The 14562-nt window shown below is 39.4% G+C and overlaps 1 protein-coding gene across 4 annotated transcripts in view; it reads left to right on the top strand.

Moving 5' to 3' along the window:
- Positions 1-14562, top strand: part of melk (maternal embryonic leucine zipper kinase) — a 94294-nt gene that overhangs the window by 43501 nt on the left and 36231 nt on the right. For all 4 annotated transcript variants that reach the window (XM_060846594.1, XM_060846602.1, XM_060846610.1 and 1 more), the window contains exons 10-11: positions 875-973; positions 12729-12815. In XM_060846594.1, coding sequence (XP_060702577.1) covers positions 875-973; positions 12729-12815 — 186 coding nt within the window. The remainder of the gene's footprint in view (positions 1-874; positions 974-12728; positions 12816-14562) is intronic.

The following is a 14562-nucleotide window of genomic DNA, read 5'->3' as shown; positions in this document are numbered from 1 at the left end:
TCCCACACATTGCCATGCTGCCTATTACTAATAAGTCCATTTTTTTTTCAAAATTAGTAAATGCTATCCCTAAGAATCTTCAATGATTTCCCTACCACTTACATAAGGCTCACCAGCCTATTTATTTTCCCAGAGTATTCCTGTTGCACTCTCTCTTTTAAATAAAGGAATAATGTTGGCTATTCAGTCCTCTGAGAGCTCTCCTGTGACTGAAGGGGATACAAAGATTTCGTACAAGGCTCCTGCAATTTCCTCACCTGCCTCCCTGAGCATTCTGGGGATCATTCTAGTAGTTATGCTAACTAAATAAGATGATCATTGGGGTAACTGCTTGAAACTAATTAATGATTTGAACAATCGACAAGATTCAGTCAGACACTAAATCAAACATGACAATTGAACATTTGCTAAATTTCCAACAACTAGACAATAAGTTACAACTTTTCAAACAATAATCTATTGATGCTATGTTTAATGCAGTTAAATGTTTTTCGTTAGCCCTGTCAACATTTAGAATTGTTCATTTAGTCAATTTATAAGAAATTAGAGGATATAATATGTATTGAATAAAATATTGAAACTTGTGATAAGCTTGAATTTATATTAAAATCTTCTTTGAAGCTTCTCAACAGTTCACACAGTGAACTACTGTTGGTATAGAGATTTATGCAAGTAAACACCAGCTATTTCAACTGATAAATGCACATTTTAGGAGGAACTATTCTTTAAAGATCATCTTAAATTTGAGTGTTTAATGGTTATCATTGTATTGGAGCATAAATACTGCCACTGGTTTAGACCTTAAAGATGTGCTGTTTGATTTAATTTGCATTTAACAAATTAATTGCATAACAATTCTCATTCCTTCCAACAGGTGGATCCAAAGAAGCGCATTACAGTTAAACATCTTCTAAGCCACCCTTGGCTAATACAAGATTACAGCTGCCCAGTTGACTGGCACACTAAATATCCAGTGAGTGGTTTAAAGTTAAATGTGGTCCTTTTTATTGTGTTAAAGCTACTAATCCTTGCTAAGAGTTCGAGCTAAGTTTAATGGTTATTACTGGGTACTACCTAGGATTTAGTTAATTTTGCTTAAACTTTCTGCTACAAATCAAAATGTGATCAATCTTAGTTGGTCAGTGTTTATATTTTTAGTGTTAGACTTGGGAAATACTTTTTCTGAAGCCTTGCTTGACTAGTAAGAAATTTTCCAAAATCAGAAATACATCCATCGTTATGACTTCATTTATTGATAGTTGAGTGCATGCCAAGCTTTCCTCAAAAAAAAGTGCATCGTTTTAATATTGAAGAAATGTTTGTGCTTTTTGATGAACAGTTATTTAACTGTCACAAGCTGGGCACCAATATTTTGCAGATTTCATTTCCCAGATTATTGAAGGTTACCTGTTTCTGCCACTTGAAGGAGCACTTGTCATTTCAAAAACTAATGGATGCAACCTGCTTGTAAACTAACAACTGGAATATTTCATTTGCTTTAAGCTGTTCATTTCCCTTGCTTTTATTTCAAAGATCTATTGATCTTTGAGGGCAGGTAAAAGGAATAATATTTATAAATTATGGTATCATTTTGTCATTTAACAACATTTATTGTAGTTGCAGGATTACAAGTAATGTTTCATTTAGTTCTGCTAGTTATAGCTTAAATAACATTGTGCCTGAATTTCAAGGATTTTTTTCCCTTCCTCTTGAAATGAACTGTTTTGTATATTTAGAGTACTGAAGTTTCTATGAAGTAAGCCAAAACTAGAAAGGGGTATGTCTTTTATAGATTTACCAATGAACAAACATATATTCAGAAGTCGATGTTTATTACCCTTCTAATATTTAAGGCAATCGTGCTGACCTGGAAACCACGTCTGTACGGTTAACAATCTGAACTTGAGTGAATATTTCACTTATTAAGTGAGAAATAGATATGATAGAGTTCAACATAGTACTTGAAAGGTTTACATGTAAAACAACTCCTTAGATTCTGGATTTGGATAAGTGACTTTAATGGTATGAGACAGAGGCTGTAATCTGAGCAAATCTGGTAATGAGTAAAATAACATATCTGAAAATCTGTGTGTTTTTTTTTAAAATACAGAACCAATTTATATACTGGAGATGTTTACTCGCCAACAAGTGCCATGAATAGCTAAAGTTTTAAAAATAAAAGCAAACATTTTTAAAAATTCAAAAAATGTAGATCCCGAAAAGATACAAAGGATTGTTAAAAGGTATCAAAACAGATAACTGCTATAGAGAGTATGAAAAACTTCCAAAGGACATTGAAATTTAAAAACCACTTTTATAGTTTGATTAGCAAGAGAAGGATGGCCCAGAAGCATGATGATGATTCACTAACAAAAGCAAGGAAGTGATCGTGTGCTGAAAAATTACTTGCTTCAGCATTTTCCTAACAGATGAGATTAGTATGCCAGACATCCCAAGGAAATTTAACATTTAAATCAAGGTCAGGAACTCTGCAAATAATAAAATAAAATCACTAAATAGACATGAATCCCAAAACCAGATGCTTTCCATTCCAGAGTTTAAGGGTGCAGATGAGAACATTGTAGATGCCTGAACAAAATCTTCCAAAGTTCTCTTTTCTTGATTTAGGCATTTGCCTTTTAGATTGGCAAATTGTACATATTGTTCTATCATAAAGAATGATGTAAGAGGGGTACTAGAACATTATAAGCAAGTTAGCTTAACATTTGTTGGGAAATTGCTAATATCTATAATCGAGTGATTGAACGCCATGAAAACTTTCAGCTGATCAAAATAGAACCAGTATCAATTTGAAAAGGTAAGGTCATGTTTGATGACTTACAATGGTGGCAATAGTGGTGTATAAGAGAATTTCTGTTTTTTTTTATTGCACTTTGTTACAACATTTGGTAAAGTCACTTATAAAAGAATCTGTTACTAAAGCAGCTCATTTATTGGTTAAGAAATTGACTGAGTGTTATGTCACAGGGTAAACACTCTTGCTTAATTTAAACCAGCAACACAGAAAAGATTTATCCTGTGCAGTAACCTAATAAAATTCGAGAGACCAAGAACTATTTAAAGTGAAAATTAACAACTTTAAGGAATAAAGTGTAACAGAGAATAATTAACTAACAACTATTTACAACTCCTTCCTCTAACCTATCTTTTATCTTCCTCTTCTAGAATATTAGTCCGTTTAAAACCCCCCGATTAAGATTTACCAAAACTTCAAGTTTTCAAAACCAGCCAGATGTCAAATCTTCCCTTCGTATCTTTTCTCGGTCATCTTTTCTTCTTCTTAGGGATTTCTGTTTCACAGGTCACTGATTAATAAAGGTACCTTGAGAGCTGTTTTTCAGGCAGTCTCTACATGCTGGCTCGGCAGTTCTCCTTCCAACTGTTCAATTTTTTCCCGTTCTTGTACTACAAAGCATCAGATTGTCATTGGATTTAGTATATTGACAAATCTTAAAAGCCAATCTTGATTGGAGTTTGGTATTTCTTTTGGGGAGGGGGGTATAATTTAAACTGATTGGCCTAATTCAAATCTATTTTTGTCTCTAGGCAACCAGCTACCTTAGCTATTGAACCACATTATATCTTATTCAAAACACTTGGTGCTGTCAGATAGTTCTGCTAGCTTTTAATTTTGTTAAAGGTACAGTATACCCACATCTTCGTAACAGGAGGCAGTAAGAGTAATGGGCAATGACACTAATTCTCTCAATGTGACTAGTGAAGTTGTGGAAGGATCTCTGCTTGGTCCTGAATTATTCATTCTATTTGTTAATGACTTGAATGTTGGAGTAGAGATTCACATCCAAATTTGCCAGTCATACAAATACAAAGGAACTTTGATTATCCGAATGAGATGGACGGGCAGTATTTCATTCAGATAATTGACTATTCGGTTAATTGATTCAATACCTCCCCTCTGGGGCTCGGAGTTTTCTGAAGTTTCTTTTTTCCTCGCTCTGCCTGCCTTGCTTCTCCTCTCTGTCTCAGGGTTTGTTTCTGAGCAGACACACGCTTGTGTATAAGGGACCTGCAGCATTGCTGATCTCTTTTTCTCCCCCTCCCCCCACATCAGTTCAATGGGATTGACACAGTGAGCACTTGCTAAGTCCGCTCCCCGTTCAGGAGACGAGGCAGCGGCACACTGCATGTGAGCCCCTGGCAGCCCCCCACCCGGAGGCTGGACTGAACACCAACAGCAAGACCGCTGCTGCCTTTTTTTTTTGAGGATGTGTGGTCTCCAAATAGCATGAGCATTTTCTTTCACTTCAATGTTTTGGCAAGTTCCATCAAAAGATGCAATCAGTGTTGGAACTGCCTCTTTGATGTAACGTTTCGATTGGGACCTTGAGGTCATCTGACGTGCAGGAGAATTGACGTTTTGGGCATAAGCCCTTCAACATCGATTCTCCTGCTCCTCGGATGCTGCCTGATTTGCTGTGCTTTTTCCAGTACCACATTCTCTACTCCAAACATAAGCAATGATGCACAAATTGCAAATCTTTATCAGTGGTTGGGTGAAACTACTAAATGGATTTCTATGTAAGCAAATATAATGTCGGCCTGGCAACATCTGTGGAGAGAAAGCAGAGTTAACGTTTCTGGTCCAGTGACCCCTCTTCAGAATTGGAACTGTTCTGAAGGGTGACTGAACCTGAAACGTTAACTCTGCTTCCTCTTGACAGGTGCTGCCTCACCACTGTTTTTCAAGTAGTTTCTGTCCTTATGATTTCAAGCATCAACAGTTGTTGAGCTTCTTTTTTTTAAAAAAGCAAATATAGTGTTCAATAGACAATAGGTGCAGGAGTAGGCCATTTTGCCCTTCGAGCCTGCACCACCATTCAATATGATCATGGCTGATCATCCTTAATCAGTATCCTGTTCCTGCCTTATCTCCATAAGCCTTGATTCCACTATTCTCGAGAGCTCTATACAACTCTTTCTTAAATGAATCCAGAGACTGGGCCTCCACTGCCCTCTGGGGCAGAGTGTTCCACACAGGCACCACTCTCTGGGTGAAGAAGTTTCACCTCATCTCTGTCCTAAATGGTCTACCCCGTATTTCTAAGCTGTGTCCTCTGGTTCAGCACTCACCCAACAGCGGAAACGTGTTTCCTGCCTCCAGAGTGTCCAATCCTTTAATAATCTTTATATGTCTCAATCAGATCCCCTCTCAGTCTTCTAAACTTAAGGGTATAAAAGCCCAGTCACTCCAGTCTTTCAACGGAAGGTAGTCCCGCCATTTCTGGAATTGACCTCGTGAACTGCACTCCCTCAATAGCCAGAATGTCTTTCCTCAAATTTGGAGACCAGACCTGCACACAGTAGTCCAGCTGCAGAAGAACCTCTTTGCTTCTATACTCAATCCCTCTTGTTATAAAGGCCACATGCTGTTAGCCTTCTTCACTACCTGCTGTACCTGCATGCTTACCTTCATTGACTGGTGCACAAGAACACCCAGATCTCTCTGAACTGCCCCTTTTACCTAAATTGATTTCCATTTAGGTAGTAATCTGCCTTTCTATTCTTGCCACCAAAGTGGATAACCATACATTTATCCACATTAAACTGCATCTGCCATGCATCTGACCACTCACCTAACCTGTTCAGGTCACCCTGTAATCTTCTAACTTCCTCCTCACATTTCACCCTGCCACCCAGCTTAGTATCATCAGCAAATTTGCTAATGTTATTACTAATACCATCTTCTATATCATTAATATATGTCGAAAAAGCACTGATCCCTGCGGTACCCCACTGGTCACTGTCTGCCATTCCGAAATGGAGCCGTTTATCACTACTGTTTCCTGTCAGCCAACCAACTTTCAGTCCAAGTTAGTACTTTGCCCCCAATACCATGCGCCCTAATTTTGCTCACTAACCTCCTATGTGGGACTTTATCAAAAGCTTTCTGAAAGTCCAGCTACACTACATGTACTGGATCTCCCTCGTCCATTTTCAGAGTTACATCCTCAAAAAATTCCAGAAGATTAGTCAAGCATGATTTCCCCTTCATAAATCCATGATAACTCTGACCTATCCTGTTATTACTATCCAGATGTGTCATAATTTCATCCTTTATAATAGACTCCAGCATCTTTCCCATCACTGAGGTCAGACCAACTTTTTCTTAAAAAGTGGTACAACATTAGCCACCCTCCAATCTGCAGGAACTGATCCCGAATCTATTGAACTCTGGAAAATAATCACCAATGCATCCACGATTTTTGGAGCCACCTCCTTCAGTACCCTGGGATGTAGACCATCAGGCCCCAGGGACTTATCAACCTTCAGACCTAACAGTCTCTCCAACACCAATTCCTGGCAAATATAAATTCCCTTCAGTTCAGGTCCTTCGGCCACTGTTACCTCAGGGAGATTGCTTGTGTCTTCCCCAGTGAACACAGATCTGAAGTACCAATTCAATTCTTCTGCCATTTCTTTGTTCCCTGTAATATATTCCCCTGTTTCTGTAGTCAAGTGGCCTAATTTTAGTCTTAACCATTTTTTTGCCTTTCACATCCCTAAAAAAACTTTTACTATCCTCCTTTTATATTTCTGGCCAGTTTACCTTCGTACCTCCCTTTTTTCCTCTGCGTATTTCCTTCTTAGTAATCCTCTGTTGTTCTTTAAAAGCGTCCCAGTCCTCCATTTTCCCACTTATCTTTGGTATGTTATACTTTTTCTCTTTTAACTTTATATTTTTCTTAATTTCCCTCATCAGCCACGGCCACCCATGCCTCCTTCTAGGATCTTTCTTCCTTTTTGGAATGAACTGATCTTGCATCTTCTGCATTATACACAGAAATATCCGCCATTGTTCCTCCACTGTCATCCCTGCTAAGTAAGGTATTGCACCATTAAACTTTGGCCAGCTCCTCCGTCATAGCTCCATAGTCCCCTGTATTCAACAGAAACATTGTTCGTTTTATCCTTTTAAAGGATTGAGCAAGGTTGTTTCTAAATGGTCAAAAGCTAGAAACAGTGAAGATGACAGATGACTTGGGAGGGTTCCAAATACTTACATAATTAAAATGTCGTCATCAGATGCAAAAGTTGAACAAATAGATTTCCATAGGATCATAAAGAATATATGGGTCAGAACCAAGTTGTTCAATCCACCATATCTATACCAATGTTTATTTTCCACTCCAATCACCTCCCATAGAAACATGAAAAATAGGAGCAGCAGTAGGCCATTCAGCCCTTTGACCCTGCATCATCATTCAGTATGGTCGTGGCTAATCATCTAATTCAGTATCCCGTCCCTGCTTTCTCACCATATCCCTTGTTCTAAGAACTGTATCTAGCTGCTTGTAAATGCTTTGGTCTTAACCACTTCCTGCGGCAGAGAATTCACCCAGGCTCATCACCCTGGGTGAAGAAATGTCTCCTCGTCTTAGTAAATGGCTGACCCCATGCACTTAAACTGTGACCTTTTAGTTCCGGATCTTTCTCTTCCTTTCTGCTCACATCAACCATCATGACCATCTATTTTCTTCTGGAAGTATTTTGTCCAGCTTCCTCTTAGGTGCACTTACACTATTAGTTCCTTTTTGACCAGAACTAGTCTGCAATATTCTGGATGCTTTTACATTCTTAGTAATGCGTGTTATCAAAAGTTAAAAAGGTTTAGTATAGCCTTGCTTTCAATACTAATAATGTAATATTGAAATTCATTTCTAGAGAGTTAGAGTACAAAGGTAGGGAATAGAAGTCATGATTCCAACTGCAGAAAGCATAGCACCTGCAGAGCTCAGGGCAATTCTGGGCATCACACCTTACACCGTTCCCTTTGAAAGATGAATTGACCGTATCAAATGAAAAAGAGTAGTCTGAAAGCTTCTGTCAAAGTATCTGCATTCAAGTTTTGGGTACTATGGTTACTGCACAGGGCAAGTGGTGATGAACTTCTGCCTACACAGAGGGTTCATTTGTCATACATTTGGCGCTACCAGCATTTTAAATGAGATATAATTGAAACAAATCTCAACATTTAAATTGGGCATCCACGAAGCACACTCGATCATCAGCAACAGAATTGTATTTCACTGTAATTTGTAACCTTGTGGTTCAGCATATTTTGTTCCTAACTCCCAGTAGCATTGTGTCAGGGGACTGAAGCAGACTAAGTGAGGACTGTACGAGACCCGTAAGACATAGCAGCAGAAGTAGGCCATTCAGCCCATTCAGTCTACTCGGTTATTCTGTGAGATCACAGTTGATCTGATTTTCTTCATAATCCCTGATTGCCTTACTGGTTAAAAATATATCTTTTTGGGGGTAATCAAAGATGGCAGCGATCTGATAAGTAGGCTGTGCTGGGCTCTGCACCAAAACCCAAATGGGGTGGGCTTTGACCCCTCCTCCCACTAGTCATCCATAAGAAAAATCGATAAAACAAAACAATACAAAATAGCTATAACCTTTTAAATTTTGATTCTAATATTCTGGGAACAAGAGAGTATGAATAAAGGAAAGGGAGCGAGAGGATCGCAGCAAACTGGGCAGTCCCCTACAGTGTCAGGCACACCCATGGCCACGGCCCTGACTCCCATGGCAGCGCCTTTGAACCAGTTTGTAAAACTCCAAGAGAAAACCAAATCAGTGCTGGAACTGATCTCTACCATGCTACAGAGGCATGAGCAGGAGATCTGAACGTTGGATCGACACATTGAGGCGGTTGAAAGAAGGGCCGCGGCCGAGAATTCGGAGGTGTGAATCCAAACACTGGAAGGTCAGGTTCAGGCCCAGCCGGACCAGGTTGACGACTTCAAGAATCAAGGTCAAAGGATAATCGGAATCCTGGAATGTGAAGAAGGTGAGAGCTTGGCCAGCTTCCTAGAGCAGTGGTTCCCGCAGCTTCTGCTGTTGGGAGTTGGGCCAGATGAATATGGAGCAGGCCATCAGATTGTGATGCGCAGGTCCGGGTTGGATCAGCGCCCCTGTCTGGTCCTGGTACGACTCCAGTGTTATAAAGACAAGCAACTGATAATGGAAGCCTCCAGAAGACTGGTAAAAGACTGAGTCTGGAGTACAAAAGGTTTGAAAATTGTTTTTTTTTAATTAAGAGGAGGAAATCTTTTGATTAAGTCAGGAAATGATCGAGCGATTTGAATATCCAATACTCTGATGTACCTGGCAGTACTGCACTTCAACCATGGAGGGCCTGTTTACAATTTTGACTCAGCAGAGAAAGCAAAGGATTTTTTGGACTCTAAAATAAATAGTCTGGGTCGGGGGTGGGGAGAAATGTTCTAGACAATGGCATATCCTTTCTTTTTTGTGGTTGTTGGTCCTACAGGCCTAGCATCGCTTTGATGTAACATTCTCTCTTTTTTTTTTCTCTCTCTCTCTTTCAGTAATATTTGTTATTTCTTTGTTTCTTCTGGGTGAGAGGTGGTTATTTCTTTTATTGAGGACAAATTGGGTTGATGCATGGGATGGATGTACACCTCTTACTCTCTCTTGTAAAAAATAGGTTTTCTTTGTTTCTGTATTGCTTGGGTTTGGGGCATGGCTGTAGCTGAAAGGAACCAGGATGGTTGTAAGGTTTGGGACGAGTGCCCCCAATGGGTGAGGTGGGGTGAATCTAGAGCGATTTGTTGTTTGTTTGTTTGTTTTTAATTTGAGTAGTGGTCAGTTTTTTTTTAGTAGTGGTAGTTTTTAGATTTCATAAATTTTGTGTTTTCTCCACTCTGTGCAGCATGAATAAGCTTCTTCCTCTTGGTGGGGGGGGCACACAGGCCACTCTGGGCAGTCATGACTAGTAGTTCGTTTAGATGGTGCACCTGAAATATAAAAGGGAGCCATTCCCCGATCAAACCACAGAAAGGAAAGGGTAGACATTGCCCTATTACAGGAAATGCACTTGAATGACGAGGAGTGTTTTAAGTTACAACAGGGAGGATTTGTTCAGGTACTCTTCTCTTTCAATTCTAGAAGCAGAGGAGTGGCCATACTAGTACAGAGGAATCTCCATTCCAGATAATAGGACAAATTAAGGTTGAACATGGGCGGTTCATCAACCTTAAGGCCTGAATGCATGGGGAAGAGTGTGGCATTCTGAATGTCTATTGCCCCCACACCACATCCCCTTAAATTCCTAATTGACGCAGTCTCCAAATTGATGGCTTTTAGGATGCCCCACACAATTATAAGAGGAGACTTCAAGTATCTCACAGACCCCAAGATAGACAGGATGTCAAAGGGGGGTCTCTGGTATCTTCCTGCAACCCAGACAGCTAGTGGACTTGTGTGGGGAGTTGGGACATGTAGCGATGTCTCCACCCAAATGGGAAGGATTTTACCTTTTTTACTCCAGTACACACAAGTGCCACATGAGAATTGATATGTTCTTTGTTCCAGTGACCATCTGGATTCGATGCTAATCTGCAGGATTGGGAATACAGCCATTTTGGACCATGCGGTAGTGTACTTGGATGTTAAGATCAGGGGTAGTGGAATAGACACTCAGCGCTGGCACATGGATCTATTTCTTTTGAAGGATAACAAATTTATAGAGTACTTCACAAGAGAGTTTAGGACCTTGTGGGACATCAACTTGGGTACAGAAAGTAACCCCATTGCTGCTTTAGGAGACCACCAAGGTGTATTTAAGGGTTTTGGATGTAGGTTTGCTCGTTGAACTGCAAGGTTTATTTTCAGACATTTTGTTACTTTACTAGGTAACATTTTCAGTGGGCCTCAGGCGCAGCGACGCTGAAAGTTCCTACTTTCTATTTAAATGTTGTTTGGGTTTCTTGGGGGTTGGTGATGTCATTTCCTGTGGTGAAGTCACTTCCTGTTCTTTTCTCAGGGGGTGGTAGATGGGGTCTAACTCGATGTGTTCATAGATAGAGTTCTGGTTGGAATGCTGTGCTTCTAGGAATTCTCATGCGTGTCTCTGTTTGGCTTGTGTTATCCAGTCGAAGTGGTGTCCTTCCTCATCCGTATGTGAGGATACTAGTGAGAGAGGGTCATGTCTTTTATGTGGCTAGTTGACTGCCAGACAACTCGGACCCATTGGCATCATGGTTGCCCACCAACGCACTAAAACTTCGTTATTTTTATACACCATTGTCTTAAAGGTCAACATTCTGTTTGCTTTCCTTTATTATCTGCTGAACTTGTTTGCTAACTTGCTTAATTTATGCGCAAGGACTCCCAAATCCCTCTGCAGTCTTTCACCATTTAAATGATATTCAGCTGCTGTATTCTTCCTGTCAAGGTACAAAAGCTCACAATTTTTAACACATTATATTCTGTGTCATTTGCATTTCCACTTTTTTCATCTGTAAGCTTGGCTGTAGCACATTCATTTTCCTCATATACCTCCTGTTGGATGTTCTAAATATTGTGGCATATTGTAAATATTTGTTGCTCAAATAATAATCACTTGGACACTTCATTAATTACAAGTTGCCATCCTGAATCTGCCTCTATTCTCCCAAAACTGTCATCTTTCAGTAAGCCAATCCTCTATCCATGCTCATATATTACCTCCAACACCATGGCCTCTTATCTTAAGTATCTAATGTACATTATCTTGTCAAACACCTGGAAATGGAAATACATTCATAAGGGGAAAAAAAGGTTTGAAGTTGCTAAGTAACTCGTCAACCCTCTGTGAGATTGTGGTTGAGACTAGAAGCATACTTTCTCATTTTAGTACCATATCCTCCCTGTTGGATTTTAAAGAATTTGTAAAATGTTCCCAACTCCAACTGTAACTTCCAGCAACGTGATACTAATATTGTGCCTTTGATATTGGCATCAATTTGTTTTTGAAGAAGAAATATTGGAACAACGTTTCAGCAAAAACTAAGGTGAATGGAAAAGTTCTATAAGCTTCTGAGTAAGCAACTTCCTTAGGCACACTTTCTTAGTCAACTGAGAGTAAAAACAAATGAGGTGGTCATCGAATCAAAAAATCAAGGAGGGAAGTGGCTGTTCAGCTCATGATCCATACATTAGCTCAATGTACAATTTTCATTCTGTTCCATTTTCCTACCTCTTTTACTTTTAACTTTTTTTGAAAATTCCTATAGATTCTGCTCGTTTGGATTCCATGTGGGGCTTTGTGTTCTAACCAATCTTTTTGAACATAGAAGTTCTAAAGTTCACACTTTGAAGTGTCTCAGAAGCTTTATCTTTCATGAAGATGTTGCATAAAAAACATTTTGTTGTTCTCCACTTGTGTACTAGTGGAAATAGATTTTTCCAATTTACCTGATTAAAGCCTCCAAGTTTTAAACAAACCTACTGTTAACCCCTTTTTTCTGTTGAAAGGAACTAGAGTTTCTGTTTGCTTTAGTCATAACAAGAGCATCTCCTCTGTCGCAGTGTCTTAGTAAATCTCTAGGTTAAGAAGAACACAACAGAGGATACATAGTTTTTGAAGTCTGGAATTATAAATTCTCTTTTTTGTTTTAATCAAGCCTTTAATTTTACAGTTTCATCAACTTTGTTCATTCAAAATTTAAAGAACTGTGCCTGTAATTGTAAGGCCACAAACCATGTTTATATTCATTCTTTCAATGCAGCAACTAGGTATTGAACAATATTCTAATAATGCAGGAATATTGTCAATCCTTTAATAATTCATTGACTCTAGATTGTATTTTGTACTTTGTAGTCATTGCACACTCTGTACAGGGCTGGCTGTAATACATTAATCCTTTTTCCTGCATGCGTCCTTTAATTTGCAGATTAGCCATCTTGATGAGGACTGTCTTACAGAATTATCTGTGTTCTTCAAGCGTTCAAAAAAGAGTATGTCCAGTTTGGTGACAGAGGTAAGAATCTGTCTTCCAGATTAATAATCCTTGTACATAAACATGTCAAGATGACATTTTAGGTAAATTAGTACAGGAAAACCATTATATGTCTCATGCTACAATTGAGCTATTTCTGTGTTATGACATTTCCCAGAAGAGAGGGGCTCATATCTGTTGATAGGAAAGTCCAAAAAGTAAGTATTTAAAATAATCCAAATTAGTCTTTGGCAATAGATTGTGAAATATTGCTTCCAGTAGGTGGGCGATTCTAGTAGTGTTGACTTTGGTAGGTGAGTGGTTGCTTTGCTTCTACAGTTAACTGAAAGGAGCTGTCCAGTTTCCTTCAACAATGAATTTGCTAACCATTTGTTTTCTGAAATCAGAGACAACATTTCTTTCTTTTTTTATATCCACATGCTGGTGTATCTAGTGGAAGTTCTCAACTGTCCCTTCATAGCACATTGTTGCTTGATGGAACTTTTACTGGTGCGGTAGTTTGTATTTTATTAGTTCTCTTGCACACAGATCAAGAGTTGCAGTTGGTATTTAAACCCTTTTGTTTGTGTATTGCTGGAAGGATAAAATGTTAACATGTCTGTATTTCCACTCCTATCATGTCTGCAGTCTGGGACATAACTGAACTGTGATCTTGTGAAGATTTTCCGTTCAAATATCTGGTAATGAGTATCTTCAACAAAAGGACTATCCAACTTGTCTTAACACTCAACAGAATTACTATTGTTGAATTCCCCACCATCATTATCATGGGTGTCATCACTAGCATCTAAACAAGTTGCATAAATATTTGTGTCAGATACTGGTTTCTTGGGCAAGTTACTCAATTGACTATGTAAAGCCTGTCTACTGTCTACACCTCACAGTTCAGGAGTGTGTTGAGGTTCTCTAATTGAATGAATGCAGATCCAACAAACTTGAGTTTGACACCACCCAAAATACAAGCAGCCTGTTTGGTTCATACCATGGTCAGTGCCTTCAACATTCATTTCCCCCTCTGCCCCTTGTCCTGCAGGGCAGGGGCAGCAGCTACGTGGGAGTTTGGAGAGCCTTATTCTGTGGTGTAGGCCTCCGATTCAGTGACACATTTCAGTCCAGTTTGCATGCCATCTTGACTTTGAAATATTTCCCTGTTTCTACTTTATTGACACTGGGTCCAAAGTCCTGCACTTGTTTTTCTAACAGCAATGCTTGTTAACCTCCATCATACAAACAGCAGAAGTTCACAAAGGTGGCCCACAACCAACTTCTCAAGGATAATTGGGAATGAGTCTTAATTTCTGGCTGCCCTAAAACGCATTACCTTGATTACTTGTTATTATCTCTCTAACTTAATTAGTTTGTACAGTTTTTAATTACTTGTTACTTTGGTTTGACCTGTCATATGACTTGTGCTTATGTTCCAGCTGTTTGGTTTGTCTCTAGTGCCATCTTAATTACCTGGAATTATCTTGCCATAATCTCTTCCCCCTATATATTCTGTACCTGTGTGCTTCCCTCTACTTCACCCCACAAAGGAGCAGTGCTCCGAGAGCTTGAGATTCAAAATAATACTGTTGCACTGTAACCTGGTGTCATGTGAGTTCTGACTTTGTCCAGCCTGGTGCAATACCGGCACCTCCATATCCTAACTATGGGAGGGAGGGGGGAGGGAGAGAGAGGAGGAATGCTTGACCTTGTGGTAGGTTGGCAGAGCTTTGGTCCTGGCTTTGTTTGCTAGTTGATGTCATGACTTGCTTAGTCTGCATAC

This window comes from Hemiscyllium ocellatum, chromosome 2 (genome assembly GCF_020745735.1).
Source record: "Hemiscyllium ocellatum isolate sHemOce1 chromosome 2, sHemOce1.pat.X.cur, whole genome shotgun sequence".
NCBI lineage: Eukaryota > Metazoa > Chordata > Chondrichthyes > Orectolobiformes > Hemiscylliidae > Hemiscyllium > Hemiscyllium ocellatum.
This window is presented reverse-complemented; position numbering and strand designations above follow the sequence as displayed.